The sequence below is a fragment of the Gadus chalcogrammus genome, chromosome 16 (genome assembly GCF_026213295.1).
Source record: "Gadus chalcogrammus isolate NIFS_2021 chromosome 16, NIFS_Gcha_1.0, whole genome shotgun sequence".
NCBI classification, from domain to species: Eukaryota; Metazoa; Chordata; class Actinopteri; order Gadiformes; family Gadidae; genus Gadus; species Gadus chalcogrammus.
The window spans coordinates 1,916,390-1,930,678 of record NC_079427.1 but is presented as its reverse complement, the minus strand read 5'-3'; the positions used below and the strand labels follow the sequence as shown (position 1 = coordinate 1,930,678).

Here is a 14,289-nt window from a genome sequence, read left to right as displayed (position 1 = left end):
CAGACGCCAGTGCTGAGATTGATGAAGATGATGAAGAGGATGAAGGTGAGCAGTGTCATTCTTCCATTGAGCTTTGAGTCTCAATGACGAGGTGATCTGACAACAGAAGTATTTCACTGGGGGTTAAAGAAATATATCCAGGTTCACTGAACCGGGAATGCTGCCTGCCAGTGTATCATGAGGCCAACTGTTATTGGAGGGCTTAATGTCCACATTACTCTCACACTGGACATGCTGTCAGTTTTGTTACTGACAAGAATTATTTATCCTGACAGAGGAGATGCACTTCAAGTCACATTGTGAAAAATGTAAAGCATCTCAGCAGGTGAATTTCAACAAAATATATACCTTTACGTTAAATTTACATTCCATAAATTCAGTATTGCTCTTTATTGTTGTTTGCTTCTACTTTTTACAGAGTCCTGAGTATGAGAAGGTTACACCAACGAAGATTTCTAAGTGGAGCTTCCAGTGAGTGACACGGTCCTGACATCAGTCCCATGGGGTTATCAGAATAACATGGTCCCAACCACAAACAGATTCTGTTGTAATGTGTGTGTGTGTGTGTGTGTGTGTGTGTGTGTGTGTGTGTGTGTGTGTGTGTGTGTGTGTGTGTGTGTGTGTGTGTGTGTGTGTGTGTGTGTGTGTGTGTGTGTGTGTTAGGGTACAGCTGGAAGGCGAGGGGACCTATGAGTGTTCGGCTACAGGTCTGGTGTTTGAGGTGTCGGAGCAGGCTCTGGTCCGCTACTCGGTCCTGTCCTGGTCCAAATTCTCTGAGTTCCTCCCAGACTCCTGGAGGCCTGCTGGATCGATTTATGATGTGCACGTGGTCAACAAGGATCCATCTGTGCTCCAGTTTATCCATTTCCCACACTCTCTGTGCCTTGCTGGTAAGAACACACGCTGACTGTGAAGAGGGGGGATTCATAGGCTGAATCCTCTATGAATCTCTGAGTGCATGGCAGCTTTGGCAGTGTTTTGTTGACCAACCATTCTGGTAATTTCTTGGTTTCAAATAGGGCTGACTCGAGCAGCTCATATTGACTTTGGATACTCAATATAATATATATATTATACTCGTTATTTCCCTTTGAATTCGTTTTTGAAAAATAAATATTTAAAAAATACTAAATGGGCAACGCAATTCCATTTTTCTAATATTTTATTTATTACCATGGAACTTTGAAGGATGTTCAATCACAAGGCACCCAGTTCAGTTTTCCTCTTGTTTTCACATTTCACAAGATCCCTTCTTATTTTAAAAATGCATTCAGGATTAGAAAATTGTCATTGGAACCAAGTTGTAATATAATGTTGATTGTTTTACTTTCACATGTATTTCTCTAGACTTATGAGTGTCTATGTACATACTGCCTATTATCATTTCCCAACAGGCTCGAATAATGTTATGTTATGCTAATGTTTCCACAGAACCTGAGCTTGAGCTGAGCTTCAGGGTTCTGCATGTAAAGGGACGCCAACCCAAAATTGAGCCTACGGTGGACTTCACGGCGAGCCATTTTAAATGGCGCGTGTCCTCGCTTTGTCTCCTGGCTCCCATCATTCCGGAAAGTCAGAAGATGAAGCACCACGCGTTGGTGTTGATTTACATGGAGCTGAACAAATACCACAAGAACAAATTTGTCTTCCACGTGTTTTTGGCCTCGAACAACGACTCTGAGATCCAGGTGATGAAGCAAAATGGACCAACGAGTCAGTAATGGGCCGAGGTCCCTGGGTGTGATAAACAGATTCATGGATAGACGGACAGACTAGACCAAACTGGACCAGACTAAGATGAGCTAAGCTGTGCTAGACCAAGCTGGGATAAACTGGGCTAAAATGGGAGACAGTAAAATAGGCTGGACTGGGCTAGGCTAGACTGCACTAGGCTAGGCTAGACAACTCCGTTTAACATCCTCTCTTGAGGGTTCATCTGTCTCTCTGTTTCTGTGATTTGCTTTCTTGAAAATAACTAGCATCCCCCCTATGAATACCTCCCTCTCACTCTTCCTCCCTCTCTCCATCTCTGACCATTGGGTCCTGCCCCTCCTGTTCCTGTGTGTGCAGGCTATTAAAGAACAGGTGAACAAATCCAGGAAGAAATGCATCATGATTTACATGCCGGCCAACTGTAGGCTGGAAGAGAAGTTCTACCACCTCACAAGCGAGCCAGAAAGGATTCTTGAGCCTCCGGTATTTGTTGTGCTGCCATTTATTCTTAGTGTTGTTTTGTGCAATACGGAAAGAGAAAGCATTGTATCTAACTGTGTTTGTGTGTGTACAGAAACTAGAATTCGTCACTGAAGTGTTAGCGCTGAAGGACTTTTCTGTAGCACGCTTCGGTGAGCGTCCTCCTTTCAGATTGTTTCTCATGGACTCGGACTATGACGAGCCTTTGTGGTCTGCAACAATCAACGAAGGTAACCAATGGACACAGTTTGAATTTGTTTTGTGGTTTGCATCGTAAGACTCATGACACATGATACTTTCTATGGCAAACCCTAGATGATTGCAACGGCGAGAAATCAAATCTATCGAAAATATTCCGATTTACTTCGAGGAAGTTCCAGTGGGCCAACAGCAGACAGAGAGGTACACTTTCTCTTCATGGTGTTGTGTTCTTTGGATCATTGTTGGTGTTTCAATCTGATAGTAGGACTATTAGGCACGTTGAATCAGCCAACGAGCGGGGCTGCCCTGGGACCACCGCCCAAAGTAGAACATATTTTAACTTTTATGCACGGTAAAAAACTGCAGAAAGCGCGAGGCGCATCTCAACGCTGCTCTGAACCGATCCTACTGATCAGAGTTCACAAAGGTTTCCACAATGAAAGGTTCAAGGCTTCAGCTGCGCAATTCAGAAAACGGAGAGAAGAGATGAGGAAAGCAAAGCTTTAATTAGTTGTGGATAGCTACATGCCACAGCTACATATTTTTGCTTGTAATCGTCTAACGTTGTCTGCTCTAAGCCTCTATAACATTCTTGGATCATCTGCCAATTTCCCCAGTTGCTGGAGAAGGGACTTCTGATCTCCGATCTCCAGAGGTGGGTGCAAGTCACAAGCAAGTCTCAAGTCATAACCTTCAAGTCTCAAGCAAGATCCAAGTCACTGTGGTGAGAATCAAGCAAGTCACAAGTCAAGACATACAAAAATCTGATGATCTAACCCAGTTTCCACATTTAAAAATCGGTAAAGAGAGTCGTTCATAAGTTTAGTTTTATTTCAACATTAACAATAACAATGTCTTAACATTAACAATAACTCAAACTATTCAAAACATTCCAAAACCATTATGTGAATAGTTTGAAAATGTTTTTATGATCATTACCTCCAACCTATGAACAGAATCAAATAGAACCTCTAGGTGGCTGTATACGAGAACAGTTCAAGTCAATCACTCGATCTCCCTACATGATGTAGAATATTATTTGCAACACATGACATCAGACATGAAAAAAAAGAATATTTCAAAAGTAATATCACATACACATACTGTAGGAAGGGGAAATAGTAATACACAAGCCTGAAAGCTGGTAGCAATCTTGCTGCCTCGTAACATACATCGACTTACAATGCATTGCATTTGCAAAAAAAAATATTTGACAGTACTTGGTCACTGAGATGTGAATGATGGGGTCACATTATCACCCCACCATGGCTGAACACACGTTCAACAGGTGCACTTGATGCAGGGACTGCCATAACTCTTACCTCTACCTTGAACAAAGAGGGGAGGGTGCGCCTGTTCATGGCCCAAAACTGAAGGCAGCTCTGTCCATCACAAATGTCCAGGTAGTGGTTCAACTGAATTTGGGGACTGGAACTTGAACCCTCTTCATTCTTTTGCGGCATGCTGAGAACAGCCCAGTCTGACGCTCTGGCTCTGACGGTGTAATTTTACTTGAAAATAACTTGAAATCCTTATCATAACCCACTTACAGTCACTGAGTTAGAAGTAGCCTACTGACATGAAAATTAAACAAGTCAATCATCTCTGGAACGGGCAGGGCTCGAAAAACTCCAGCCAATGATTTTCAGAACCACCGAGTGGCATTGGACAGTAAGTACGTCAATCAAACGGTCGTACTTCACTCCCCCGCTCCCCGCGAGTGACCCCTTCGTGCACGTGCACGTACTCAAAGCTCGTGACCTAGAGCAAGCTTCTGTTTGTTGTTATCCTGCGGTAGCTACTGGAGCTAGCTAACTAGCTATTCCACATTTGGACCTAGCACTAGAAGACAACCCTAAATTCCAACCTAGCTAGCCTGGCTCACTCTTGCGCATCTGTATTCACGCTCGTTCGTGATTGCGCGTCCATGTACTTGGAATGGGTGGAGTCAGAGTCAGCATTGAAGGTGAGGGGGTAGGACCATTTGAATTGTTTATTTTCAAAATCTGCTGCCGTATCGCAAATCCCATACCCAACCTTTAATCTATCTTTAAAAAAGTCATTTCGAGTCATCTGTCTCAAGTCTAAGTCAAGTCTCAAGTCATGAAGACCAGTCCGCAAATTTGCGACTCGAGTCTGACTCGAGTCAAGTCATGTGACTCGAGTCCCCCATGTCTGCCGATCTCCACCATGCCTCTCTCTGGAGCATGTACGTTCAGCCAACTATTTGTGGTATCTGTGTAATTTAAATCCACTACTATAATGTCATTATTAGGTGAGTGCAGGGCTCAACTTTTGTTCTTCTTAGGCTTTATTATTCTATATTCCCAATACTTTATCACTCTACTCCTCCTACAATTTGTTTAGCTAGACACCATTCCAATTGTAAAATTGTCATATTTGCTTGGAATCATGCACGGCTACTTCTTTAAAGGTGCCATGACATGCTATTTTATGGATGCTTTAATATAGGTATTAGGGGGCCACTAACACAGTATTCGAAGACGTTCCCGATATTCAGCCGTGGTGCAGAGTTAGGGCCGTTAAGGTGCGGCCACACCAACCGCGTTACTCGCGTTGGATACCGCGAGTACCGCGCCTAACCTAACCTGACGCTTGACCGATGTGTGGTGGTTCAACACTCCACCGCGTCACCGCGCCACCGCAGCTAGATGAGTCCATGTCCATGCAAGTGAACGGAGCGTTCCCTCTTCGTCATAACTATCAAACCAAACATCCTTCACATTCACTGAGCAAAAATTATGAAATTAAAATGCACATTTCTCGCTAAAAATGTTTCCATAAACGCATTTAATGGCGTAACTATGTAACTATTTCCACCCAGAATAAAGAAAGATGTCGACCGTGGCTGCGCTGGAGTCCGAGGTAGGAAACCCAAATTGCGCCGTTTTTGGGTGCATGATAGAGCTTAGATCGGGTTAGATTAAATAATCTCGGATATAAATAACACTAATCGGGTTAAATAACTTCACATGGTGTGTCTAATGTGTTTCCAGCATTCGTAGTGTTGATCAGCAGAGAAATAGTCCGCCAAGACGTTGAGGTTGCTGAGCAACCAGAGACTCTGTCCATGCAAGTGAACGGAGCGTTCCCTCTTCGTCATAACTATCAAACCAAACATCCTTCACATTCACCGAGCGAACATTCTGAAAGTAAAATGCACATTTCTCCGCTAGAAATGTTTCCATAAACGCATGTAATGGCGTAACTATGTCACTATTTCCACCCAGAATAAAGAAAGATGTCGGCCGTATGCTTCTGTGCAAGCTCACTACTCTCTGCCAGTGACGTCGGGTCAAGCTCCACGCTGATTGGCTATCGTGGCTTAGCGTCACGCGTTGAAGCGGTGAAAGTTCAATTTTCTGAACTCCGGGCGTTGGTGCGGTGGGCGCGGTACTGCGTTTACGTGCGTAATTACGTGCAACTTCCGCGCCTAAAGCCCCCAACGCAACGCTTCACCGCGTGTACCGCGCCTAGACCAATGGTTCCCTATGCAAAAATGCCGATTTTCAACGCCCCTACCGCGAGCAACGCGGTTGGTGTGGCCGTACCTTTACATAGTCAACGCGAGCAACGCGCGTAAACAACGCGAGTGACCCAAGTGCCCCTGACTGCAGCTAACAGATCAAGGAGGAGCTTAAATTTTCCCTAAATGTGGGCTGGTCTAAACATTTAACCCATGGTTTCACCCCCGCGGGCGCCATCTGGTGGCGGAGATACGGCAGCACATTCCCAAACGTCAATAAGAGCACAGCACAATGACTTGATATGGAAAAAGGTTCATGCATTTGATAGACTTAGACATTCCTACTTTTAACTTGTCAAATTACATTTTTTACCATGAAAAAAATAAATAATAATAATATATATATAAACCATAGCATTTCCATAAGAGTATAGACACATATTATTTTGTACACTCAATTATATTAGCTAAGTCAAATAAACCAAAGACAGAAGACTTTGCATCATTGATTTTTAATTTCACCCCAGGCAAAAAAAAATTAATCTGTAAAGAAAAAAAAAAAAAGTTTTAGCCTAGCCAAATACATTCCTTAAGCTTCCATAAATGGTTAACAAAGGCAAGTATCAGGGTATTTTTCTGGCCCAAAACAAGCAACCCTGTTCCCGGTTTCCAGTTCATTGTGCTTATCAGAGTCTAGAAAGGAAACAGATTGTGGTTCTTATAGGCACAATAAAAATGCAAGATATAAAACAGATAATTGAAATAAGTGGAGGGATTACGCTTTAGTCTAGCGATAGTTGACTACAAGACTAATTAATCACATGACCTCTCACCTGTAGCCCTCCTTGCACTCGTCGCCGTTTTCTGTCCTGCAATCGGTCTTCTACGGACCTTAGTGATTTAATGACAACATACATTCACTATGAAAACATTCATGTTGGTCTGTTGACACTGTGTAAAACAGTTTTTTTGTGATTTAATTCAAAAGTGTGATATTCAGGGCACTTATGGCTAAGGGAAGTTCTGCAGGAGAGCGAGACACCACCATCTCCTAATTTGCAGCATGTTTTCCTTTGAAGAAGGAAATGCAGGAAGATGTTAATATGTTGTAAAAGAAAATAACACCTTGTAAACTAAGCACAATGTGTCACGATTTACACATACCTCTCTGAAATCACAATTGGCCCCCATTACAATGTACAGAGTGTCACGGTTTGACCGTCAGTGCGTGGGCAATACAATAATGATTGGATGCAGTGGCAATCGAAAGGCAACATCCCGCTCCTTTGAGCAAAGCCAGCATTCAAACGACACTGGTCGACCTCACAGATGATCTTCTGTGCTGGCCCCCACATATTCTTGATTACATGTATGGGTGTTGCAGGACCACAAAAAGATTTTTCAACTGCAAACACACCATGTGTACCATCGATACACTGACAGGCCCAAAAGCTGTCCTTTGTTATCGTCTCAAGGAGGTTTTCTCCTGCAGTGTGTTTTGAAGTTTCTTTTGTTTAACATCAACTTGCAATGAGGACAACAGAATTTATTTTGCTTACTTGATGCTTTAGTGGCCGTGGAACTTTCTGCAGGAGCCAATGGGAGCTGAGCGGGGGTCACAGGGAGCTGAGTGGGGGCCATAGGGAGCTGAGTGGAGGCCACAGGGAGCTGAGTGGGGGCCACAGGGAGCTGAGTGGGGGCCACAGGGAGCTGAGTGGGGGCCACAGGGAGCTGAGTGGGGGCCACAGGGAGCTGAGTGGGGGCCATAGGGAGCTGAGAGGGGGCCACAGGGAGCTGAGGGGGGGCCACAGGGAGCTGAGTGGAGGCCACAGGGAGCTGAGTGGGGGCCACAGGGAGCTGAGTGGGGGCCACAGGGAGCTGAGTGGGGGCCACAGGGAGCTGAGTGGGGGCCACAGGGAGCTGAGTGGGGGCCACAGGGAGCTGAGTGGGGGCCACAGGGAGCTGAGTGGGGGCCACAGGGAGCTGAGGGGGGGCCACAGGGAGCTGAGGGGGGGCCACAGGGAGCTGAGGGGGGGCCACAGGGAGCTGAGTGGAGGCCACAGGGAGCTGAGTGGGGGCCACAGGGAGCTGAGTGGGGGCCACAGGGAGCTGAGTGGGGGCCACAGGGAGCTGAGTGGGGGCCACAGGGAGCTGAGTGGGGGCCACAGGGAGCTGAGTGGGGGCCATAGGGAGCTGAGAGGGGGCCACAGGGAGCTGAGGGGGGGCCACAGGGAGCTGAGTGGAGGCCACAGGGAGCTGAGTGGGGGCCACAGGGAGCTGAGGGAGCTGAGCGGGGGCTGCAGCTTGCACCTCCTCCTGGTGTATTTGAAGGTGCCTTACCAATTGCAATCAATTTCTAAGTGTTGCTGCACAATAGCAACAATGAAAATGTGTTGCCGTCTGTCAACTTAATCAACACTTGATTATTGTGAACTCTGTAAGAGAGGAATTAAGGAAGTAAGATTCATTCTTAAAAAATACAAATTAATTAATTTGTGTAATATTTTAGACAAGCACCTTCGTGTTTCACTGACGAATGGCCTTTTACATGGTTGTAAACCTTATATTTTGTATTTACAGAAGGGACAGTGGAACAGTTCACTGTTGGTGATGTTATTAATGTTTGGTGTATCACCATCCAAAAGTATACTAATGTGTCTCTATATATCAGAGGGGAAAATAATAAACATTAAAAGGCACAGCATCACTTAAACCCCTGCTAAAACATAACTTTTACCATCTGAAATTGACACTGACATTTTTATCTTTTTTACCACATTGACGTCATCAGGGATGGCCTCAGGAAGAGGAAGTAAATCAGCCTGAGCTTGACCATGGAGAGCATGAGAGGCCTCCAGCCCAGGATGTGGGGCTCCATGTAGCTGGGGGTACCGCAGTGGGACCCCTGTCACACACACACACACACACACACACACACACACACACACACACACACACACACACACACACACACACACACACACACACACACACACACACACACACACACACACACACACACACACACATTTACGAAGGCAACACAAGGTCAATCAAAGTAGCTGTGGGTAACAAATGGACACAAAGAATGAATAAATTAATGTATTTCATCACATTTATTCTGATCATTGTCAACGCAGAATTCCAATATCAAAATGTGTCCCCCATTAATATAGATTTCCATGGACTGTATTGTGAATTACGTGTTTAGTTTGCGTGTGTTTTAACCGATGGACGCACAAACGCCCGCCCGTATTCATTAATCATTTTACACATACACACACGCGCCCCCGCATTCATTCATTCTTTTTAACACTCACTCGCAGTCAAACAATGTTTTCTCATGATCGAATAATCATCAATCCTAAAAGTTATGGGCTTGTACACGATGTCTGTGCAAGAAAATAAGAGTTTGCTGTACGATGTTTGCAGATGCATTGATTTAAAAGTACAACTTATTACCGCTGTATCAGCTGTTCTTTCCCAAATCATTTCCCAAGAATGTGTGGCTAGGTAGATGAGAGAAGCAAAGTGTATGCGCAAGGTGCACAAGCAACATTATGCATGCGCCCTTAAAATAGCATCTGAACAACGCGCCGCTGACTTTGAACCAGGTATTTCCTGGTTTGTGGGGGAATTGTTTTCTGAAACTGCAAAATAGCACCAGGGAACGTTTGTACCAGAACAGGCCTCCTCCTTTCGCCGAACTGCCCCTTGGGGCATAAGATCATTCCCTAATTTACTGACGCGTGGCGGAGGAGCGAAAAGAACCCTCTACGCCAGTTGCAAACTAGCAACGACACATGTAAATGCGTCAAGGTAGAAAGTAAATTGCGCTGGATGCAAGATAGGGACCAGAACGCTTTAGAAACACGGTTGGTGATTGTTTTGATGTGCTTACTTCCGGTTAACCATTTTTTCAGGCCTACCAACACCATTTTACCATGCGTACAGACAATACCTCCATGTACGAAAGACTTCCATTTCTCAAAGTATAGTCTAATCCGCCCTTGGTGGTTCACATGTCCGTGTAGTGGTATTGCGTCGGCCTTATGACCATGGGGTCCAAGTCTTGCTGGTTCAGGCCACTGGCTCCACGTCATGGTTGCATGCAATTATATGTATTATTATTGTTGAACATTAGTTACACCTTCATACTGATTAAATGTAGGTCTTAGTCAAATGATTCGAATGAACGTTTTGTACAGTGTTAACTTATATACAGTAAAATGACAAAGGACTTAATACAGTGGTGTAACAGTTTGAAGGAACTGTATGTTTGAAGACAGCCTGTAGGTAAAGCAACATCCAGCACTAAAGCTACTACTTGTGCAACAAAGCCTGAAGGACAAGGCCAAAAAATGTTTTTGTTCGGTTCCGGTTTCCGAACAAAAGGCGCCGTACACAAAGGAACATAAGAGTAGCGTAGTTGTAGACCGGTTCCGGTTTCCGACCGACCCTGTCAATTTATGTGCGACCCAAATTATTTTATGAGCTGCTGTAAAAAAAAAAAAAATCCTACCTATCATTCGCTGCCGCTGGAAAAAAATAAAATAATTCCTTACCTACCCATAACCTCAACTGACAACCAACAGCAACCAAACTTCTTTTATTTTTAGGCCCAAGCAACATCCAGCCCTCCAGCACCCTCCAGTGCAACACAGCCTGCAGAAGGTGAGTTGTGTCAATTGTATGTTACAGCTCTAGTTATGTAGCTAATGTCAATATGACCTTATGCAGACACATTTTTGCTATAATTCGAACAAATATTCAGGATCAGTTATGAACATACGTAACTCACCCTCTACATCTGGAATGTCTTCTCCATTTGTCCACAACTGGATGCAAGGGAAGACTAGACGTAGACTACAACCATCTATTGATACAAAAATGAAATCCAACATAGGCCAAAAAGTGTAAAGATACCAGCAAGTCATGAGAGGGTACCTAAAAACACCTTTGTAGGTCTCTGTATCGCGTTTGGCAAAAGCTCTTCTACATATTAAAGTGATTTTTTCTCGACACTAAATTGTTGATTGTTTATCTGTAAGCATTAAACATAGCCTTGTAGGAAGGGAAAAACTAAACTACTAACTAAAGTATATGGAATCGGCGCAAAGCCACGTTACTATAAACTATGTAAGGTGAGCTGTGTTGATCTTAATGCACAAGGGACAAACGGTTGACTTTTGAACACGCCTGGCCTGCTGTATGATACCCACTGGGTTTTTTAATTATTGAACTGGAAAAAGATTTAAACGATCAGGGTCATCGTCAATTACTCTTTTGATGTTGTAGGAGATCAGAATCAGAATCTCTTTATTGTCATTGCACGTGGTACAACAACGAAATCTAAATGCCATTCAGACAGAGTAATTCACAAAAAGTTGTTGCGACATAAGGTTTTATCTTTACCCCAATAAAGAAGAGTTTGATTACTTAAGTCATCGTTTTATATTCGTCATAACGTCGTCATTTTATATTGCCTTTTGATTTCTCTTCCAGGCGAGCTCAAAAGGATCTATGGCGACTTCATTAGGAGAGTTTCAATCTCACTTATCAAAAGTCTCCTGGATGAACTTTGGCAGAAGAAAATGTTCACTACCGACGAGAAGGACTCTGTGATTCAGAATCAGACAAACAGAAAAGACCAGGCACGTTGTCTGATCGACAGCGTGATGGCGAAAGGAGAGAGAACAAGTCAGATGATGATCGATTGTATGAAGGAGATGGACCCTGAATTTTGCATCACCCTGGGTCTGATCTCTACTCCTGCTGCTGGTGTAGCTGATACTGCAGACGCGGTTTTGAGAAGAAGTACTTGTTGAACACACACACGCACACGCACACACATAATGCCAAAATGATGAGGCACATTTCTGGAAAAGGCTGTTTTCTTGTTTTGTTTCTTCATTTGTTTGACATATTTCTATACCCGTCATGCCAACCTTCAATTTCAATCAATACTTTTAATGTAATAAATATTATCGCATTAATAGAATTCAGCACCATTCTATAAAAATTTAATAAGTTAACGTAGAGCTTTTTGGTCAACATTGACATTTGATTTCAGTGGATTCATGTGCAACATACTTTATGGTTTCACTCATGGCTCTAAAGATCTGAGTAGAAATGTGAGCTCAGGTGCTTTAGAGTGAGTGGAGCAGGCATGTGCAGAGTGTGGGAGGGGGGCTATGGGTCCCAAGTGCCCTTTTGAAAAAAGTTAAATTATCAATAATTCGTAAAATGATACATGAGCATTTAAAAATGACTGTGTGAATCAATTATTCGAGAATAAAAAATGTCTCAAAGTAATAATATAGAAGCAAAGTTGGTAACCTCTTCTACCTGCGCTGCCGGTAGGTGAGGTCATAGGATATCAATGCGACCTTTCACATTTGCCTGCCTGCAAGATGTGCATCGTATTGTTGTTGTTTTAAGAGTCTGTTTCCAAAACCATTCAGCTGATGTTGAATAATAAACTATCTCGTTTTGTAGTCGGTAAAAGTTAGAAAGAGGTTTGATATTCGCCGGATATTCGGCTTTGACTTACCCCGCGATCGGATTCATCAACACAATTTCACTACATTACGGGTGTAGTGTGTTGAGGACAGTTTAGGACACCGTATCGAAATAAATCACAACGATATTAGTTGTTGCCATCGATATCTGTGGGAGAAACACACTTCACTGGGTAGCCCCGCCCATTCTGCCAGCGATTTGAAGGGTCTTACTGTACGTCCACACCAGGAGCGACCAAAGCGTCAAAGACGCTCTGGTCGCTCACAAAGTTTCGCTGCGAATTTTTCTGTTCGCTTTGGTCGCTCAAGTCGCTCATGACGTACAATTCAATTATGCAGACGCATTTAAAGGAACCGTATGCGTTTAGTAGGCCCTACAGACAGCCATATCAAATAGTGAACTCTCCCATACACCTTGGCCATATTGCCGAGACGGTTTTGCTTGTTCGATAAAGTGCTTCGACAACAAGTTGGACAGTGATTCCCCCCAATATAAAAAAAATCCTAAAATGTAGGCTAATTACAACCGAGAACAAAAAACCCTGCGTGCTGTAGTAGTTAAAATATGTTTCACTGATCTGGATCTGCAAATCATGATCTGCACTCATTCGTCGCATTCAAAACAAATAGACGTTGGGACACATGGCTCATTTGCATACGTGCACAGGACTGGTTGGCTCCGCAAGGCAAATAATGGAACATATCTATCTATCTATCTAGGCCTTTCTGTCTATCTATCTATCAACGCGTGTCTAGTTTTAATGTGATGTATTGTGTGTATTATCCAGTCAGACTTGTTCTGTGTGGTATTGTAGGCTACTGTCCTGTGTGGGACGAACCACCTAAATGGATTCCCGACGATTTGTGTCGTTTGTTATTAATAAAGACTTGACTATCTATCTATCTAGATATGTACTTCATGTAGGCTGTGAATTAAGATGAACACACAGAAGTTTAGGTGATGTTGAGAAATGAGTTTGGTTTTTGTGGCCTCTTGAACCAACACTACCACCACTAGTGGTGGTATTCTAATTCATTCTAATTCCTTGTCTTACAAAACAACATCAAATATTACGATAACTGCACCAGACAGCCAATTGTATAATGTCACTCAAAATCTTAGAAATTGTCCATTATATGTACTTCATGTAGGCTGTGAATTAAGATGAACACACAGAAGTTTAGGTGATGTTGAGAAATCAGTTTGGTTTTTGTGGCATCTTGAACCAACACTACCACCACGAGTGGTAATCTGAGAACAGTTGTTACGTTTTGTTTTAATATTATTTTCCATTTCTCTTGATTTGTCTTTCAGAACTTAGAAGGATTCGCTCTGAATTAATCGACTGGTTGTCGGACGACGATGTCATCGATCTCCTGCATTACCTTAGGAAGATGGATGTGTTGAATGACCAGGAGAAGAAGACTGTAGAGGAGAAGATGACCAGTGAAGACGGAGCACGTTGTCTCATTGATACGGTGATGAAGAAAGGGGAGAGAGGAAGAAGCCTGATGGTTGATTATCTGACGGAGAGGCACCCTGACCTATGCTGGACCCTGGGTCTGACCCCAACTTCTGCTCGGATCAGTGAGTTTAACATGTTAATGAAGTTCCCTCATTATGTGTGTAAAGTTTTTTCAGCAACTCATCTGCTGAAGTTTCGGTGTCAATCAAAGTAATTGCTGTTAAGAATAATGCACCTCTTCACCTGCAGGGGCCCAGAATCACACATAAACAGCATCTTCTTTTAAGCCTGTGTGTGTGCGTGCGTGCGTGCGTGCGTGCGTGCGTGCGTGCGTGCGTGCGTGCGTGCGTGCGTGCGTGCGTGCGTGTGTGTGTGTGTGATGTTTGATTTGGGGACTAAATAAGAGCCAGTGCTGAAGAAA

At 43.6% G+C, this 14,289-nt stretch overlaps 1 protein-coding gene across 2 annotated transcripts in view; it reads left to right on the top strand.

The window, feature by feature from the left end:
- Positions 1 to 14,289, top strand: part of LOC130406731 (uncharacterized) — a 144,315-nt gene that overhangs the window by 102,387 nt on the left and 27,639 nt on the right. For both annotated transcript variants that reach the window (XM_056612418.1, XM_056612419.1), the window contains 12 exons: positions 4 to 45; positions 276 to 325; positions 419 to 471; positions 664 to 890; positions 1,432 to 1,688; positions 2,071 to 2,196; positions 2,288 to 2,423; positions 2,509 to 2,595; positions 3,012 to 3,118; positions 10,501 to 10,555; positions 11,387 to 11,698; positions 13,718 to 13,990. In XM_056612418.1, the coding sequence (XP_056468393.1) occupies positions 4 to 45; positions 276 to 325; positions 419 to 471; positions 664 to 890; positions 1,432 to 1,688; positions 2,071 to 2,196; positions 2,288 to 2,423; positions 2,509 to 2,595; positions 3,012 to 3,118; positions 10,501 to 10,555; positions 11,387 to 11,698; positions 13,718 to 13,990 (1,725 nt within the window). The remainder of the gene's footprint in view (positions 1 to 3; positions 46 to 275; positions 326 to 418; positions 472 to 663; positions 891 to 1,431; positions 1,689 to 2,070; positions 2,197 to 2,287; positions 2,424 to 2,508; positions 2,596 to 3,011; positions 3,119 to 10,500; positions 10,556 to 11,386; positions 11,699 to 13,717; positions 13,991 to 14,289) is intronic.